Genomic DNA, 20,910 nt, shown 5'->3' with positions numbered 1-20,910 from the left:
AGAAGCAGTTCTTATCCCAGAAAGAAGCGCACTCCCAGATTCCGTTGCTGCTTACAACTAACAAAAGATATGGTAAAAGCTGGCAACTAAGAAGATGCATCTTGTGCAAGGCTATTTGGGCACCCAGATGTTGCATGTTTCTTCATTTATTTACTACTTGAATCGCAAGATTTACCTCTTATTCTCTCCCTTTAAGGAGAGCTGTAATACAAGGCAGCAATATAATAGAATATAATATATACAATATAACATTGAAGAATATAATATATACAATAATACAATATAATAGAAGTGAACAGCATTTATCCACACATTGCCATACATTAAATTCATGACTGCTTCAGTGTTGTGAAATACAACCAGAAAGATTTTCTTTAACAAAAGCCTAGACATTTCTCCTATCCTTTCATGCTAAAAGGCTCAGATCTTTTCATCTGTGCTTACAGCTACCGCTATTTTGAACTGCAGTAGCACCTACAGGTTCTGAGACCACCGCAGTGAGCATCAAATTGAAAGCTGCCGAGCAGGAAAAGCCCAGAAACAGAAAAGAAAGAGTAGAAGGGGAAGGAAAAACAGACCTAAAGAGAGGGTGCTACTTTTGCCACAGTCATGCAGCAAATATACTGCAAATATTCAATGTGCAAGTAAGTGATTTCTTGGTGTGTGCAAGTCAAAATATCACGACCAGACTGCCCCGCTCCGAATGGCATCTGTTATTTTAGCAAAATGAATCCTTTGTGGATAAATGTCTTCCTGAGAGTAGCTTAGCATAAAACTCTTATCTCAAGCATTTTCCTATTAATTGATTTTTTATTGTGAATTGCTAGTGGTTCCTCTAACGAATTCCAAAGGAAAACAGGCCAAAGCAGTGAGAAAATAAACAGCCTAGGTTTTCAGACGCACTCAACCATTTCATGTCCCATGAACTTTTGCTGAAGTGGTTAGTGAGCATACCTGAGTAGTGTGCCTCTACTGGCTGGCTAAGTCATTGTCCTCCTCTTCTAATTATATTTCAGAATGTGATACAAAAAGTGACAATTGTGTCATTGAAAATCATTGAAAATCATTCTTTTTTTCCCCTCCAGACTAACGTACCAGCTAAAATGCACTACAAACCAATTATATCCAGCAGCTGTAGAGCTGGATTTCCACTAGTAAACATCAGCACTTCACCCAGACAGTAGTTAATGAGATATCTGGAAGTGGCATCCACACATCAGCAGCTTTGGAGTAATTTATCTGGAATTAATGACCTGTCACAACTTCATGAATACACAGAAAGCTTTTCTCTCTGGTTTTGTTTACTACACAGAAAGCACTACATAGCTGCCCATCCCTCTGTTCTTTCCTAATTCTTATTACGCTTATTGCAGCTTCCGTACCTTGAAGATTTTGTTTTTCTGTGGAGTTTGTGTACTCAGAACTCTTCTGTTTTAACGGTTCTATCTCCTGTTGTGCCCCCTGTTGCAGTACGCTGTTTACACAAATCTTATTAAAACGTCTTCTAGAAAAGGAGGGCTGGCAGGGCTGGTAGTGTTTATCTTCCTGGGTTCCTTCTGTTCTGATTATCCCAGACAGACACCGTCCCAGACAGATAAGAAGCTCAACACTGAGTGCTGTGTTAAGCAAGTTCAGCTGAAGTCACAATGCTCTTGCTGTGGCACGTTCCTGTTCCCTGCACCTCCACTTTTCTCCTAAACAGGTGCTTGAATTTAAGACTGCATTGAACAACAAATAATTGGGATAGGGAGAGGTCTCAGGGAGTCGTGTGTACTCCCCTCTGTTTTTATGACAGCAAGATCCTTCTGCAATGCGTTCATTTGTAATTTAAACAAAATACACCCGAGCCAAACACACTTGTAAGTGTCCAGTCGAGAGCTCTGGCAAAGCTTGGTAACACACGCACATACATGCACACTAAAGAAGCTGCACGTCAGGGACACAACCTGACCAGTAACTGTTTCAGCCCTTGTCACTGCACATGTCAGCGTAATAAGCCAGCAGCCAAATGTACAAGCTTGCAGGGACACGCTCCCTGCTAAGCCAGGTCCGAAGCCTTACTGCAGCACCAACAGACTCAGTTCTGCAGCTCTTGAGCTGCCCCAAGATGCAAACCTGGAGCACGCCGGAGCCATCCTGCTGCTCTGTCACATAGAAGTGCTACACCTCTGATTTCTTGCTAACATGCACACATTTAAACATCAAATATATTATCCACAGTAGTAAATGTCATTCTCAATATTGACTTTTTTTTTTTAAAATCCATACGTCTGAAGGGTGATGTACCAACAGAGGGGGATTTTTTATGGTGTTATGTGCCACATTTCATACTACTTCATGGATAACCGAGGACAAGTTATGATTTAGACTTGAGCTTGGTGAGCTGCCTTAAATCACCCTGACACGGCACCACCCAGACGAGCTTCCCAGTACTTAAGAACAGATATTCTGAAGTAAATTGCGTGAATTCGTTCCCTGAACCAAAATCCACACAGAGCAAAATAATCAACTTTCAGAGTTTGTATCACTTCCACAGATGAGAAGCAGTATTTTTAATTGTCACACACTTAAACAATACTGGGTTTTTGTTCATTCCCTTGAGGCATCTGTATGTCACAAACCATTAACACTTGCACGTACCTTAAATTATTATTGTATATTAATACCCTTGTAATTCCATTGTCTCTGAAACATTGTCTTTGACAGCAAGATGTATCTGGCAGAAGGAACAAAATTTGCATGCTTATAATCAGTGCACTCAGATTTATGGAACTGGCTCCTACAAACTGGATGGTCAACAATGAACAATGTCCCTATAGATTCAACTAGATAAAACGAAGAATATGTTTCTAGGGAAAAGAAAAAAAAAAAAAAAAGAAAGATGCTGTAGTTTCAGCAACCTGCTCCTAGCTCTCTTCGGAGTTCAGCTTTGTCCTTAAAAGCAAGAGATTAAGCGGTCAGCGTTGTTCTATAAAGCCCATGGCTCTTCCAGGCAGATCACACCAGAACAAGAATTTCCACTGGGAAATTCAAAGTAGAAACATTAAAAATAAATAAATAAATAAACGAGAATTAAAAGCCCTAAAAATCCCTAGATGCAGCAATAGTAACTCTGGAACTAGTCAGCATAAACTCCTGAGAGAATTTGTACGATTAAAAACGAGCAGAAGACATTAGTCACTTGACTTCTTAGAATCATGAAAAGGGGAAAAAGAGGAGACAGCAGCTCCAGCAGCACTACCAATGCTCTGCTCTACAGAGGCTAAGAGATTTTTTTTCCCATTTCTCTCAGAAGTGTGTTTTGTATGGTTGACTCTAGCAGATTCAAGAGAGACATCGCCAAAACAAGCTCTCCGCAACTATTGTCCAGTGACGTACCCTGGGAGCTTCTCGTGACAGCTACCAGGATAAAATCTGAAAAGAGGATTTTTTCCTTCTTTTCAAAATGAGGAGTTTGCAGAGGGTAAAAAGCTACCAAGTTTTCAGTACCTAAAAAACCTACAAACACGCAGCTTAATGGAGAGTTTCTTGGACAGGAGATTGAGCATGCTGAGGAAGCCCAGATGGTGCCTGGTGAACAGTGCAAACCCACATCTCCGGGAGCCAAAAGACCCAACCTGCATTTCGCTTCCATTCACACAGATGCCCTCGTGCTTTTCTGCCTATGAAAACGCTGCCTGGGACTGCTGCCCTTAGACTAGGATTAAAAAATTGCATTTTAATTTCTAATTCTCTCTCTAGTTTTTAGCTTCTTACTGTCACTGGCAATTACTTTCCCAGAAGTTTTAAAATTCTTTAATATCCAAGTAAAAATCAATGAAGGAAATGTTTGCAGGACACTTTCCTTGCAAGGAAAACTTTTGAACTCTAATTAACTTTATTTGAAAACATTTGTGATCCTCAACACTGGACATTTTCAAGAACCTTCTTATATTTTCCAGACTGGCAGGAGCATAATTTTCATGAAACCCTTGATGGAATATCAAATTTAACTCAGAGACGAGAAACAAAGTATCTCAAGCTACTTCATGTGCTCTGTTTTGTACTGTTTGTTTGTTCACTTGGGTTGTTTCCATTTGCCTGTTACTTACTGGCAGCCATGAAAAAAAAAAAATCCTTAAATGCAATATCCTGAACAGCAACAATTAAGCATCAAAACTTCCATGAAATTACTTTTTGTCATAATCTAATGACTGTTTAATTTTAACCACACAGTATTCATATGAAATTTCCCAGACAATTGTATTGAAAAGGCATCATATATTTTAAAAGAATATGACAGAAGCGTTAGTTAAATGTTTTATGAAAGATTCATTGTAAATTAAAAATTGAAAAGTACTCAACAGCTCCAAGAAGAGTTCAAAACCATCTGTTACTATGAATTACCTTTTTTTTCCCCTTTATCTTAATGTAGCCATATGCCATGGGATAGTAACCCACATTTTGGCACACTCTTCAAATCTCTGTTTAGGATTGGAGCATCCTTACTTAATATTGAACTTTAGCATAGTAAAACACACGTTCTGCATTTTGTTAGAAGTTCTATGACGGAAGCCTCAGGATCACCTTGTGATAAGACTATGGTTGGGAAGGAGTTCATAATCAGTCTACAGAGAACACGAGAAGACAGAAATTCAATCTTCAGACCACCAGAAGCTTGCAGTAGGTACAGCTGGGAAGGAATACGAGTCAATAGATAGACTCTGCCAGGCTTCCACAGCTCTAAAGCTTTAACTCTTTAAAGGGACATCTGAAAAAACACTTTGCAAGATCTATACGTCATGATTGTACAAAATCTGCAAAGATTTAAAAGGGATACTCAGAGTAAAGGGAATCGGAGTCCAAACAGAAGAAAAAACTCACGAACTACCTGTTCTTAGCAAGACACTTCTTCAGTTCAGACCCTCCCTATAGGAAAATATTCTGAGTGTGCTCCATTTATGTATCACGAAGTGAAGCAGAAGAGCAATTGCCTAAATTAGCCTACATCAAAGAAGAAGACCAGGATAAATGCGAACTACGCTTACCTTGAGCTATCAGACAAAAACCCCACGTTCTTCAAAACAGCTCCCATACTCCAGTTATTAGTGCATGTTAAAGTCTGCATTACTGCTTCTTCACTGTCGATATGACTTTTTCTAACCAATTCTACCCTCGTTTGGCTATGTAGCCTTAGAGTTCGATATCTTTACAGGATGGAACAAACACTTCTGGTTGTCATTCAAGAGGTCAGGGAAGATATACATAAAAAGCACCAAATCCTGAAGTACTACAAGGGAAAGAAGATTATTCTAAAGGCCATCCGGGAATATCATTTTATAAGCATCGTGTTTTCAGTTTCTGACATGATTTTGCATAAGATAAAAATGTCCATTCTACTACTTCATCACTGTTATGCTTACCACTCTTTTTAAAATGTCAATAGAAAAATAAAAAATATTACTGTATTTTGCAAGAAGTAAGATTCTCTATTTCATTATAGTATAAGGCACTGTTACTGGAGTGCAGAGCAATCTGAATGTCTTACATTATTTTCCTACAGTTATCCTTGGAATGTGATAAAGTATGCATGATTGCTAATGTGCTCTGTTATGACATGAGCTGAGAAAATAATTTCCATTAATCTGAAGTGATTAAAGTTCATTTTGCTTCTGTCTGCCACACACCATGGAAGAATATATAATGCGTCTGAAGTTTCTATAACATCCTCTAATAAATGTGTGCTCGCTTCTCTTTGTTTTAATGGTACTGTAAAAGTTCACGTACACCCATGCGCTGTTTTCCCAAGTAACCGAAATTTAATTGATCCCGATTCCCTTTGGATGAAGCTGAATAGTGCAAACCTTTACAGACTTTACAGGCTGCCTCTGCCCCCAGTGCACACAGCCAGGACAATCGCCGTGCCTAGCCAAGCCTGGAAGCACACACACATTGCACTAAGCAAGACAAACTGGAGAATCTGGGCACTGACAGCACTCCTAAAGAACAGGAACAGCGACACATCCAGCTCTGCAGTAATTCTAGCCAAGTACAAAACCACATGCCATGTCTTCCACAGCACACATTTCAGAAATAACATTAAAAAAAAAAAGGTTTTTGTTTTTTTTTAAGAAATGCAACAACAACAAACACAAACCAGGGGTTTAACAAACTGCCTGTTCTGCTGATTTTCTAACTAAAATGCCACGTGAAAGTTCTTGAACAAGAAAAAGATGAGCTCGATGAGCAAAGTACAAACTGATTCACCATTTTACTCCCTAAGGACGTATTTGAATCCTAATGACTTTAAACCCTGACACTGAAGGGTCAGTAAGGACAGAAAGCAATGTCTTGCTCCTCTCCGTTAGCTTTCCATAAAGATTTCTGTCGTTCTATCCCAGTAAGGCTGGGTGATCCCAAGTGGCCAAGTAACCGCTCCCCTGCTTAGCCAGAGCCACGACAAATTACGTTACATACCCTGAAAACCACTGAAAGTGGGACACACCACTTGTATTTGTGTGGTCTGTGAGCGACTTTGCCACTTACTATGTCCGCTTACCATGGACCAGTTATTTCTCCCGTCCAATTTTAATTCACTATTTACCTGAAAACATGACATTTCCAGCCTTAATGCCACCAATAAAATGGAAGGAATAAAATAAATAAAACTCAACAAACAACCCTCCCAAGAAAACACAACCCATCAACCCAAAGAAACCCCTCAGAAAACTTTCTTCCATTTCATTCAGCATGCTGAGATGTGGCAGCAGTTTTAAATTCCAAGTTTACATGCAGCTGCTAAAGCCGAATGCCCTGCCTTTGACTTCCAAGTATGAATGAAAACCAACACAAGGTCATCTCCACAGAGGTCCCCATCCATTCTTGTTAGCTTAAACAACAGTCGTTCCACACCTGCATACTCATGACTTTGTACTCAAAATTCCAAATTAAGATTTAATACTTCTCGCCAGTGAAAATGCATGCACCGGGCTGCAGAGCAGAGAGACGCATCCCTGCTCCCTCTGCAAGGTCAGGGCAGCTGGAAACCCTCTCTCACAGGGGAGCAATGTTTAAGGCAGCCGCCTGACTGCCCTTCAGAGAAACGAAGGATTATTTGGAGCAAGGTATTCACGTGTTTGGATACATTCTCGTATCATATTAGGGTGATATTAAACACACAGGCTTCAGTTAGGTTCTGTTTGTGCTCATCAGAAGTACCCACAAATACTAAACAAACAATTTAGCAATAAGCTGACAGCTACGGGAAGGAAGAAAGCAGACAGGGCAAAGATGAGCTAGAGACCTAATTCTGCACTTCTAAAGGTTATTGCAACGCTTGTATCAGAACCTACACTCAAATTGTCATACACTGATAAATATGATGCATATTTTATATTCCCTGATATATATATATATATATTTGTTTCTATTCAGGAGAACATCAAAAGAAGCTTCACAGGACAAAGCCAACAAAGTAAAAAAAATGCTGTTTTGCTAGACGTCTAACCAAAGTTTAAAATGAATTTGCTCTATTTTTCATGCCAACAGACAGCAGACAACTGAAGATTTAGCAAATAATGTAGCATCTCTCTAATGGAAAGAAGCCATTTTTTTTAAAGAGGAAGATTTCAGTTGAACAGGAGGAAAAACTCTGTTGACAGCGAGATCTATGAGACTGTGGAAGAGTTTCTCTAGGGAAAAGTGGTGGAAACATCACCTGAGACATTTATAAGTAGTCAAGATACAATATCAGAAATTGTTCTGTAGGGAACAATTCTGTGCTGACAGACAGCATGAATTCAGGTGACTCACAGACTAAAACTTCTTTCCTGCTCAAAATTACCTGTACATACACACACTGCTGCAGGTATTGAGAAAAGATGATCCAAGGAAGGCACGAAGCGGCACAAGGTTTATGAAACTCACATAATTCGTATTCATTACTATAGTACAAACGCTGAACCTGCTTCTCCAAAAACATTTCCTAAATGTCAGCAACAACAGGGTGCATGCAGGAGGAGCTGATGGCAGCACGACGTTAAAAGCAGATACACAACCAAGTTTTTTGTCCAATTGCATCCACGTGATTTTCTAGTATGAAAAAGATCAGCAGTATAATTTTTATAGATTGTTTTTAAAATGTGTATGTTTTTAAAACATATTACTATTAAAGCCTAAAATACATTAAGTGCATCAAATGACACCTCCACAATTTCAGCCCCGAACACAGTTTAAAAATATGTTTTTTGCATCTGTTAGTATTCTACTTCTGCATAAAAGATAGCAGAAAGAATCCTTGTAATTTTAAAGATAAAATACTAAAATGGTTGGAAGATAACGCTATTACATCAGCACTAGGTAACTATTCACAGAAGCTAAGGATTCGATGTTGTAAACCCCTTTATGAGACTTTAGCACTTAGAAATGAAATTGTAAATGGGGAAGTGTAGATTGCTTTGATTTAGAAAATTGTTGCCATTAAACAGTTTACAAAGCGCCTAGTGTTTCAGCATCATTATCCCCAATGTGTCAAACTAAGCGGTTTCACAATATTTAAAGCACTCCCAACTTCCTCATAAATATCATTTATATTCTGAGGATGCTATTCAGTGTATCAAGAAATATCATTTACATTTCTCTGTAGTTACACAGCCCGATTACCTGAACAGATACAGCCTTACCTGACTTAAATAATCAGAAAACAAAAGGCCATGGCTGTTTAAAAGGTTTAATAACTAAGGCAGCATTAAGTCTTGTACTGCGGTTTGCTTATGTTTTATAAGCACAGAAAAACTTCTCAATGTGCTTAAAAATGCTCAAGTCCTTGGGTCGCTGTGCTTACAGCTTCTCTTTGTGTACATGTCAGGATTCCACACACTTCAGTGGATGGCCAATACTGTGTGTTGGGTGGTTTTGGCCTTTCTAGAAATTCCGGTAAAATTTGCTGAAAAACAAAGAAACTAACACTTCCTTTACTTGATTGTAGTACTGCTGAGCAGTGTTTGCTATCAAACTTAGCATCGAAAGATCGTTTTGGTCTCTGTGCATCATGCGAGAACCCGCCAACGACTGCTACATCTACACGCATCAGCCCATGGGCAAGGAGGAAGCTGAAATCCCCACTCCAAGACATCGCTGTCTGTCTGTAGGAGGTCTGGAGTAAAAATTAATGCTCTACTTGTGACCTGATGGTCTGAGCGTAGGAGAAGGACTTCAGTTACACGTTCCAGTTACAGGGAAAAGCTTTATCTGGCGCACACACCTGTACCTGCCCCATATGCCAAGGAAGCAGGCTTCCCAGATCCCTGCGTGCACAGAACTGCCCGACTCAATTTTTGTTCTGCCTCTCGTCTGGACAACTGGCACAGGAGGCAAGGGCAGTAGCAGACACAGCCCGAAAAGGGCTGGCTCTGACACATAAATTGAGAGGCCCCTGCAAGTAGACACTCGTCTTCTCAATATAAGCAAATGAATACTATAAAAAGCAGAAAATATGCTTTATGTACACTGTTACTGCTAAGGAAATGGCTGTTTGCTGAGAAAATCTTGACACAGGAAAGACAAATTCCTCTAGAATGTATTAAGGAATCTGCATGCATCGAATAAGGATAGATGATCCGTTATCTTGGTTGTTCTACAAGCCTTTTTTTCATGAACTACATTGCTGACCTGATAATTCACTTGCACAGGGTGACAAAAAAACTAAATCCAAAGGAACACCAAAGTCCTAAGTACACACACTGCATCTGCACGGAAGTGAGAGAAGTCAGGAGCAGCACCAACCTGGTAAGCAGCTACAGAAAAACAAAGAAATCCATCTCATTTTATTTCTTTGCAAGAAGACATCAAAAAGAAATCCAGCAATTTTATACGTTTCTATGTTTACACAAGAGGAGAAACCCATCTTTCTGCACAGATGTGCAGCTTGTGTCATTTGGCAGAGCTGCAGCGATTCAAGCCCTGTGAATCTGCAGAGGAGCTCGATTGCGGTGATGTCCCAAGGCAGTTCCAATTTACAATTAAACTGTTACGATCCCGAGCTTTGTTTCACTGCATCCCTGATGCAAATTCCTGTGCGCTGCTTAGTTTAGGGGGTGAGCCTTCTACACAGTTCTTCCTGCTCCTGCCCATCTGCTTAGCCTGTTCTTCCACCTTACCACACCTGTGGCCCTCAGCCCCAAGGGCTTTACAGAAATTCTTGCCCTGCTTCCCTGTATAGCTACAGCTTAGGAATAGCTTGGTTTGGACACAGTGCTCTAAAGGAAAAGTACTGTGGTGCATTTATGAAATCAATGAAGATAATTATATTTATATATTATATAATATATATAATATATATTATAATTATACATATATTATATATATTTATATTTATTACGTGTGCCGTGCTGCACGTGCAGTAATGAACTAGCCACCAGTCACTGTTGTACAGTTGAAGGCTTTCACCACCAAGCCCTTACCACCAACAGCAGCTGGGGTACCTCAGCCTCCCAGTTCCAAACTCACCACTGGCTGAAAATCCAGCCATTGAGAGGGTACTTCACGAGTCAGCACTCACAGATGCTGATCAGACTCCGAAAACTACTGTGTATCACTTCAGAGAGTCTGGACTGAAAAGAAAGCAAGCGGCACTGGTATTGACACTGCAAAAGTAGAAAAAACTTTACCCAGGCCCCCTGCGACAACCTTATACCCCATCTATTTTTGCTCAATTTCTCTCGAAAGCAACACGTTAGGCACACACCAGCTATATCAGCAAAATGAAAAATGAGGCATGCTTTTTTTTTTTTTTTTTTTTTAAATAACACAGAAGCAGATTGGTAGAACAAACACACAGAAGGCTCAGAAGAGCCAACATAATTATAAGAAAGCATCGTTTTAAGAATCTGAACTTGGGTACATCCAAAGCTATAAATGAGTAATGCATACAAATGATTCTGAAGACATGCAACCGCTCATAAGATTTGTTTTCGGTAGCAAGAAGTCACGTATATCTTGCAGAAGGTTATTTTGCTGTTCCACATATTAAAACAAATAATCCCAAACCGAACAAATGAAAACCCCACAGTGCCAACCCCATGCTGAAGGCAGGGCACGGCGGGGATGGAGCAGCAGGGCTGACCCCTGTACTACCCGCAGGAAGAAGTACCAGCGCCTCGAGGCCTCTCGGGCTGTGCACCAAGAAAACCACGCAGCATCTGATGTGCCCCTCCACATGGAGGGAAGGTAACGCCTGGGCATCACTGCGCAAGGCCTGATGTTTACATCCTGTGGAAGATGTGGAAATATTTTCTACCAACCTCCCTTACGCAGATATCAGATTTTCACAACTGACCTGCAATCATCACCCAGTGATTCTTAGGAAACCTCGACTCCCGATTAGTTATCTGAAATAGGATGGGTCAAACTTTTAAGTGTTCTCACAAGCTCTCATTTGTTCTTAACAGGAGCTGCTGGATGCTTAATAGATCTTGAAAAAATCTGGCTGACAGCACTTGTCTTATTCAAAATCACTTACAGTGATGCATTTATTGATTCTATCACCTCTCATTTTACCTTCTCAAAATCCACCTGGAACAGGGAAAAAAAATCCTACTTCTGAATAAATGTCAGAAGACTTAACCAAAGCAAGCAAAAAAAAATATGCAAAAGAAGCCAGAGGAGGACCTAGGTGTCCTAAACCCTACTTTTTAATTATTAGTGTATTAGTCAATGGAGGTCACAGCTTTTGGTGGTACAAGCCCATGCAACTTCATCAATTTTAGCAAAACAGTGAGAAATTACAGATGCTGAGAATCCAATTCATTACTTACTTGATCCTGCACACCTTATTGAAGGTCATGTTTTAATAAGCAGACCAATAGGGAGCTGTCACTCATCTTACGGCAAATATGCAAAAACTACTGAAGCCCAGTTGGAAGAACAGAGCATAATGAAATAGCTAAAACTACAGTAACAAGTACTGTACGTGAATGTTCCTTCAAAACAGAGCATACTGCAAAGATGTTATTTCTATCAAAAATAGATTAGATCCCAGTATCATTTCTGCCATTCCCTACCTATCCGTCCCACCCATGCTACATCATCCGGGCTCATACTGAGACTGTGGAACATACAGAGGATGCTGCATCTAAATCCACACAAGATTAAAAATGCAAACCTTTGATGAGATACATTTTCACCAGCAAATTCTTTTCCACAGACTCTGCAGTTTTTTCCTTTTTCATCCTTCAATATTAAAGACGCTTTGTGCTTCAAAGATGTTAAGTCAAGGACTTTGTTTCTAGGCTTCATGCAACCCCTTACTGACAGTGTCGTGTCCTACTGCATTTCATACTGGCGTGAAATCTTAATGCTTCAACTGTATGTGTGTGGGGTGGGTGGTTTGTTTTGTTTTTAATATCACCGTCAGTTAACAGAGCTCTACAATCCAACCTTTGATTAGCGCTGATGGATTCGGAACTCTTATCAATGAAGCCACTGTTTCATGCAACTTACCATTAAGATTACTAAGATTTAAATTTCAAGCTTTTAACTATAATTTAAATTGCTTTAAATAAATAATAATTTAAGAGATTAACAAAAATGGTACAATGTCTTCTGAGAATAAAGACAAGAAAACAGACAGATACAGAGGTAAAATTTCAAGAACAGCTGTTGCCAGGTCCAGTCTCCACTACTCTGATAGTGCCCAGAGTCAACTTCATCATTTGATATTGGATTGAGTAATTGGTTCATCCTATAGATAAACTGAAAGGCATGTATAAACACTCAATTTCTAAATGCTCAGCTCTACTTTTAATCTTCTATAAGGACAATAATTATTTTAAATTCAGAGTTGTGTTTATCTTCCCCCTTGCAGCTCACAATGTAACGCTATTTTGAACAGCAAGCTTGAGAGAGAAAGAAAGGAAAAAAGAAATACTTCAAGAAAACTGCAGCTGCAAAACCAGGCACTTTCAAGTGACAGAACAACATACAGCAACCTACATTCTGGTCCCCCCAGGGTAAATGCTTTATTGTATGACAGTGTGCCGTACTTATGCAATAATTTTTAAGCACACTTATCACTTTATCTCCATTCTGTATAATACAGTGAAAGAAAAAAACTAGAAAGCTCAAGCATCAGCACATTAAACAGGCCTGTCATGGTTCACATCAAGTTCAATTTCATAGGCTTTTATATTAGAGCCTCAAGCACTATCACTATATGGTCATCAAAAAGCTGGAACGATCCTTCCTCCCAAGCATATTTCAAGTCTTCATAACACAGGTTAGAAATCTAGACATATAATTCATTTGCGTTTTTTCCGACACAATGCACAGAGCTTGAAAAACAATTTCAGATTAGATCTTAATGGAATTATAGCGCTTTAGCTACCGCTGAAGCGATAAACGCGGTAATCCTGGGCAGTATCTCTGCGCCCAGTGGCTGCTGTGCAAACGACGGGGCTGTCATCTGCATACTGCCAGCGTTAAAAGCCTCCAGGTTCCTTCCGAACAATTTAAGTCAAGCTCGCCAAGTTCTGTGCCACATTTAGGCGCTTTCAATTACCGTGTATCCACCAAAGGTTGCAACTGCACTTACTCTTTTCCTTAGAACTCCACAATGAGAGATAATATAATGTATTCTCCCACATGAAAGACAAGCAGCTTTAGCTAAGAGGGGTTTTTACCCAAGCTAACATTTATTGCACTGATACTTAAAAATAGCTCTGGAGTTCTCAGGCTTTTTTTCAGGAGAGCCAGCTGTTCTTAAAGCAGGATTCATGACAGCCGCTTGCCGAAGTATGGCCTGGAAACAGAACCCAATGTCATTCTAAACAGAACAGACACAGCAATGTAGAATGGGTAAGATTTTTTTTTTTCCTCTGATCCTACTATGCTATTCCAAATAGCCTAGGTGATGATGATTATTATAGTTGGTATCATAAATAATTGCTAGTGCAGAAGTTTTAACTTGCCACTCTAACAATCACCTGGACAAGACCACTGGGCAGGGCGAGCGCTATTTACAGATGTTTTAAACATGAAGCATGCCATCAAAAATGGAAGATTTTTCAGGGCAGTTGTAAATAAGTTAAGCTTCTGGCAAAGGGTCTATTCTTAACTCTTAAATACCCAGCCTACCCTTAGCTGCTGTTACGTAAAACAGACAAATATTCTTTAAAATGACTGCCATAAATTGCCAAATTTTCAGCTTTCTGAACATTTTGCTGCCATAGCTCTCCTGAGAAGCTGACCATACACATTCTTCAGGACAGCTTCCAAGAGCTTAAGATTAAACAGAGTGAAAAACAACGTTACATGTACTTGCAAGAGCTTGCAAAAACACGGTCATTGTCATCATCTATAAAACACTTTAACTGAACACTAATTTAAACAAAACCTTTGGCAACAAGCAGCTTTTCACCCAACTCACTGCCATACTGCTTTTGAAGTCAGATTTGTCACTGAGTTGAGTAACAGCACATGCCAGGAAGATTTACCTATTTTAGATTAATTGAGTCACAGAACAGGAAAGCTTCTTGCTTAAGGTCTTCGTCAAAATCTATAAAAGCAGATCCAAATCTCTGGCTTTTCAGTCCAATGTTTGAACCAAGTGACAATTGCTCTTCCTACGTCTATAAATCAAAGCTACGCTGTAAACTAGCCTTACTACAAAGATTATTTTTAAGGATTATCTGAAAATGCCATGCGTATGCTACTAAAAGGAGAAAGGCAGCATGTTACTAAAAGGAGAAAGCACGTTACTAAAAAAAAGAAGTGTGTGGACACCTATTTTCTGCAGAGAAAAATAGGTGTCCACACACTCAATGTGTGCAATGTGGCATGGAGCACCTGGAAGTGCTGCACTACGTGAAATCACACCATTAGAGTAGCACTTTTTCACTTTCAATAACTCAAACTTAATACAGATATTAAAAGCTGCTGAGCCAAGAACATCCCTCCCCCAGCCAGGAGGGAAACCACTCTTATCTCTAGATAAAAATACCAGAATAAGGAAAATCTCCTTAGAAAAACTCCTACCTCAACTAAAACAAGAACTTGATTGGGGAACGGGAGAGGGAAGGAATAAAAACCAGAAGGAAAAAAAAAAAGGTGCTGCTAAGTATAGCTACTCCTTTTCACTTGGCTAGATTATGAAGACTGTCAGAGCCCAGACAGGGGCTCAGGTATTTCTTAACCTGCCATTTACAGCTCTTTTGTCTCACACCAGCATTTCTGCTTTCAAGAAGGAAAGAGCAGTGCTCTGAAAATATATTTTTGAGAGACAGAATTGAACAGCACAGCTGTCAACAGACTTATGTTTTCACAAATTTGGAACTGGCATACACGCTTTCTTACAGCATCCCAGACAGAGCTATAGCACATATTTTAGCACCTGGGGATGTTAGCAGGCTTGGAAGGGCAAGCTCCTAAAGACAAAACGTAGGCACAGGACTGCCAGGGTTGAAAGAGATTGCCTTCTTCTGGATTGATTGCTTCCAGCAGTGCACGCTAACCTCCCTTACTGCCATTTTCCCCCTCCTACCAGAGTTTTTGCTTCAGGGCTCAGCCTGAGCTGAGGGAATGAAACAGCAAGGCTTCCAGGAACAGGGAAACGTGAGCTAAAACGTGTAGGCAGAGGGCAGCAGAGTGGTGCTAGAGATAATTTTTGGCTACTTGCCAAAACATAAACTTATGGAAAGCTCTCTTCAACATTAGCTTTTTACTGCTATTATATGCTACTACATTCAAAATATTGTAATTGTCGTGAACCTCTAAAATCCTCCTCAAGCAGATGGACTCTCAGAAGTGCAACTGTCAAGCGAGAAGTGGCAAAGTACCAAGCTACATAGAGAGAAAGGTCTCAGGGCCCACAAAAAAATATTTACAGGGGAAAACATAATATTCTAAGAAGGTTTTTGGGTTTTTTTGTTTGTTTGTTTTTTTCCTCTGCAGAACCCAAAGCAGCCTCTCCAATTATTCAACGTGCACATCACCTCTGGCACTCATTTTCCTGCCCTGCACCCTGCTAGCAGAAGATTCTTGGCTGGAACTTGCAAAGCAAAGAAGTTGCTCTGGAGTTTTGAGTGCACTGACAATAAAAGGGACGTGGTTAGGGCACTAAAACCTTTCAATTTATTTCTTACCACTGGAATTATGGTAGCAATGCATGTCTCCTATTTGTAATGGTAAAAACTGTTTCCAAAAAAGGTTTTGGTAGTCACAGTTTAACAGTGGCTGACTTGGCCTCAGTAAACAATCTGCCTTTAATTAGCAGTTACACTTAAAAGAACAATTCCGGTATCAAATCACGACCTAAGGTTAAACGTACCCATGAAGCCAACCAGTAGCAGACTGTCACCATGTCTGCAGTTCACATGCCACCATGGCTTATATGTGTATTGAGAAACTAATCAATTCTTCCCAACTTCAGAGTATTTGGCAGATTTTTGGTTGTAGTTGCATATTATGACAGTTTCTACGCTCAATGTTTTTTAAAGGATTCTAGATCCAATTCCATGCAACGATTCAGAGGTTTTAGGGACGCTTAACAAAACCTGAAATGATCCCTAGACATCAGGCAGCACTCACTGACGACTGAAGTTTTTGATCAAGCAAAGAACATACTGTGGACAGATATTTAAATGCCTGCATAGCCCAGAGTAGTAGTTTCTGACATTTTCAAGTGACAGCAAGTGCTACAGGCAGTCAAAGCACAATTTCATATTTGACAATTATGTCATCGTGGTTAAGCAGCTTGGATATTTTCGCAAGCCTCTGAGAGGAGGTTGCAGGGTAGAGGTCATGGTTTATGAAATTCATCGATGGCAGTAACCCATCTAAAAAAAACCACCTTAATTCGCCTACAATTAAATCATTTTTTAAATGGAAAACAGCAGAAGAAAGCTCTTTCAGCAAATGCTTCTGTAATTCACTGTTGGGGCCAAGTGCTCTCATCCTTCCACTTTTCCTGGTCCGCAGGGTGACCCGTAACCATTCACCAGTGGCAGAATCTTGGTTTTGAACCCTGAAGACCCATGCTGAACCCTTCTACTTGCCAGTAAATAACACTGTACGAAGCCAATGCCCTTCACCAGTGAGCTGGATATTTTAAGAAAAGGAATATCCAGGAATATCCACCCAAGAAAAAGGTATAATAAAAGAGGCTTAAAACAACGCACGCGCTGTTGCAAGAGGCTCTTTCCCTAAATAGACATTCCCTTAAGAAGGCAGGGATTTATTTTTTAATGTATACACTCAATAGTTGATTCACCATTTTCTGTGCTACATCCAGACTGTAATTTATAATCCATGACCTGCTCTTTTTAACCCTCAATCAGCACTTCTTCAGACTCGCTGCCTGCCCCGGCGAGGTTTGGGTTGCGCTGCGTGTGGACGCCCCCCCCCAGCTTTGACGAGAGCCCTTTATCTCAGAAATGCTCACCGTGCTTCTGTCTCATTCTAGCTGATGCCACCAATTCACCAGCATTGGTGGTTTCCAGCTCCCCAGGCACACGAGGAGGGCCTGACGGGCGGCTCTGGCATTGCTGGGCAGACATTGAGGTGGCTTCCATAGCAGCGTGCTGCAAATGATTCCAGTAACTTCCTTTTGTTCATGACCCAGTACGTTACATCAGCCGGCTTCGAGGCCCAGCACTGCAAGACTAATTGGTTTTTACCGTGTGTATAATAGAAAAGCTTATAACACTCTCAGTCATAATTTTAGCAGGATTAAAAAAAAAAAAGGAAAGTAAATAGGCCTGAGAAGCCACATGCTGCAGATGTAATTTAGGAGAGGCTATTTTTATACTTTAATTTTAATGCAATTTAACATATTAAACTAAAAAAAAAAAAATGGTTCCTCTGAGATACACCACAACATTCAAACTTTAACAGCTTCCCAAGTCTGAATCATAATGCACTGAAGCCTAGCTATGTGCCACGATTTTATTATTTAAAGTCATTCTCATTTAGGTTTTGATCCATGTTATGTTTCTTGACACAGATTAAGTTATTACAAAATTAATGAAAATTGTCTGCATGACAGCAGATTTTTTCTTTGTGCCTGTAAATATAATTATCCACCCACAGAAGAGAAGGAAAAATGAAGAGAGGGTCTCTCTTTCTGACAGATACTGCCCTACATTTTTAACACGGGGAGCAGAACGTGCCGTCAAACACGCAGATCAGCTCCAAGTAAGCCCCTTCCCAAGGGACCGTGTTTACAGCAGCTGAAGTAGTAATTGGGAATGCAGCAACTTTTGTTTCTATATTAGCAGGAAACAAGGTAGCATCAAAGCAAATCTCTGGTGAGGGTACAGCATGCAAAGTCAAGTCTGTGGCAATTCTCGCTGCCAATCAAAGGATTTCCTCTGGATTTCACAAGCTTTGCAAGCCAGACCTCCTCATGAGTAGATCAATGCTCCTCCCTTGAGAAAGGCAAACTAATATCCTTTGTTTTAGTGTGAGAAAGACAAAGAGAGCCATGGCAAGGTCAAGCATCACACACTATTAAAAATTATGCTACCATACATTTTATTAAAAAAAAAAAAGTCATTTAGCTGACCATTTAGCTTTCTTCTATGTTTTAGCAACTGGAAACACCCAGCTTTGCTTCTGAAAAAATATCATCTACAGTGTCGACAAACAAGGCAGTCAGGAGACATGACTCTGGATCCTGTAAAGGCATATAATTCACATCAGAAGTGTCAGTACGCTGCAATTTGCTGTTACCGGTACACAATCCTTGATATCAAGGATTAACAAACGCATTCACTAAGCTACCTTCACCTTCCAGGGGAAAAAAGAGAATCTGTAGCCTGAGTCCTGTGCACTGGAGTCCCTAGAAAGACTTCACACAATTGCCCTCCCCGCAGCGTGACCAGACTTCCCAGCACCTTTCTAAGCGCAGGGTTTGTCGCAGGAGTGACGATGCACGGGTAGCCCAGAGCACCCAATCCCTAACACCAACAACCAGTCTGCTGCCTGTTCATTGAGCAGAGAAAGGTAAGGACTGAACGCCTGGTTTGTACTGGGCTTTGGTTCCTGGGAATGACAAATAAAGTCTATGGGCAGTTGGAGGGTCATAGCTATAGGTTAGAGAGGGAAAGCCCATACGCATATTCAGTGCCAGGAAGCTGAGCATAAAGACTTCTGAAGTAACATACTTGAGGAAAATCATTACATTATACAGGTACTCATTTTTTTATGGTTTAAAGCAAGTGACATCCACTTACAGGTACAGCACTGTTTGTTGATGTGAGGTTATTTAATAAAATTCTTAGGAGTACTATAAAAAAGATCTGATCAGGACAGCTAATAAAGAGCCTAAAACTCTTCACATATTGTCCTTTCTAGAACATGTCAGGCCTAGAGCTTATACAGTCATCTGAAAATGAAACTAGTTTGGAGAAAAAGCTCTGCAACAGAACCCAATCACTGCCACTCAGCCCTGCAAAGCATATGGGCTCCTGCTCCCTGCCCAGGACCTCGTACTCACACACATCTTCCTGCAGTCCGTATGGCAGCCAACCGGTCCTCACATGCATCATTCACAGCCCACTCCCAGTCAGATCTAAAGCAGGCGTCCAAGAGACGGAATCATTTCAAAAATAACATTTTAGTGAGTTACACGCTTCCTTTTTCCCCCTCAAACACTCGAATCCTGCCCCAAAAGCTTAAGCTGGAAAAAAACAACAACACACAAACCTAAGTTAAGAGCATGAAAAGAGGACACCAGTGGCTTGTTCTGCAGTCACAGCTATCATGCTGATCAGAAAAACACTGATCAGAAACTGAACCCGTTCTTCTGGGCAGTACTTCCATGCCTAAAGTACCCACACCAACAGTTTGCTGGTGTGCAGCGCTGTTCCCTTCCCATCTTACTGGACTCCCTTCAGCTTCCGGACTGTAATACTCCCATTTACCATATGGATGTATCACAGCTCACAAGATGAGTTTAGCCTTTAATCTAGCTCCTTTCTAGGTAGCGAGCCTACATGAACTCCACTGTCATTTAAAATTGCTCCGACATCTCCAACACTGGTGAAGTCCATTTGTGACGGTAATACCATTAAACAGTTGTCAAGACAGATTTGAGAGAAGACGGCAGTTTTAGAGTCCAAAAAGTATTTTTCAGCCCTTTATGAAAAACTAGGGAATCCGTAAGACAAAGATACTCTTTTGAAGTTTATTTTAAAAATGCAGACATTGAGACATGACGTTCATATTTCTGATAAGCAATAATTTATTAGCTCCTAGCGTTACTAAGAATTTCTCAAACTTTGTAAAAGCCGGCATGGCTTTGTATTTTTATCTCTCACAGCCAGACTGATACAAAGAACTGTCTGATACGGATATTCATAGGTGAAAGGCATCTATCTATTTAGGTCATCTATCCTGCTTGCCTTCAAGTGCAGAATTATTTTTGGTAAAATACTATTTAGTTTATCAGAGTGTCACAGAGGCCTTGTTATTATGCTTGGTAACATAAGAAAGTAAATCCAACCTGACCACACGGTTTCTGGGGCTAAATTTAAGTCCAAAGGGGACAGAAGACACACTGGGTATGTCTACCCTGACAGCCAGCAACTGCAAGGTGTCTGTCCAGGGCAGACACAACACTTAGGCAGGCAGAGACGAGCAAAGTGTGGCTCCGTGGCTTTGGAGCGCCCTTTTGGACGCAGAGAATTCTCCAAATGTCTCGGTGCTTCCCGAATGCGAGTGTGGCTATCCGCAAAGAGCCTCCGGGTGGCTGGGAGCTGGAAGGACAGAGCTCAGGGCAGGTTCACAGCCTTCTTCACAGCCGTAAGACAGCAGCTATATAAATACAGACCATAAACGAATCTCCCTGACCGCGACATGATGGCTGTTGCAGCACGCTGGGAGTTTAACCATTTCTAAGTTCTTGTTAATCTTTTGCTTAAGGTAATTATTCTTAGG

The 20,910-nt window shown here is 40.5% G+C and overlaps 1 protein-coding gene across 7 annotated transcripts in view; it reads right to left on the bottom strand.

Moving 5' to 3' along the window:
- The window catches only part of UNC5D (unc-5 netrin receptor D), a 214,688-nt gene that overhangs the window by 98,012 nt on the left and 95,766 nt on the right, over positions 1-20,910 (bottom strand). For 3 of the 7 annotated variants that reach the window (XM_040538043.1, XM_040538035.1, XM_040538037.1), the window contains exon 1: positions 17,414-17,535. The exons of the other annotated variants lie outside the window; for them this stretch is intronic. In XM_040538043.1, coding sequence (XP_040393977.1) covers positions 17,414-17,528 — 115 coding nt within the window. In that variant the 5' untranslated portion in view covers positions 17,529-17,535. Of the gene's footprint in view, positions 1-17,413; positions 17,536-20,910 lie in introns of those variants that run through there. 7 annotated transcript variants of the gene reach the window in all.

The sequence above is a fragment of the Cygnus olor genome, chromosome 27, assembly GCF_009769625.2.
Source record: "Cygnus olor isolate bCygOlo1 chromosome 27, bCygOlo1.pri.v2, whole genome shotgun sequence".
Lineage (NCBI taxonomy): Eukaryota > Metazoa > Chordata > Aves > Anseriformes > Anatidae > Cygnus > Cygnus olor.
The sequence above is the reverse complement of the archived record's forward strand: the minus strand, read 5'-3'. Positions and strand labels throughout refer to the sequence as shown.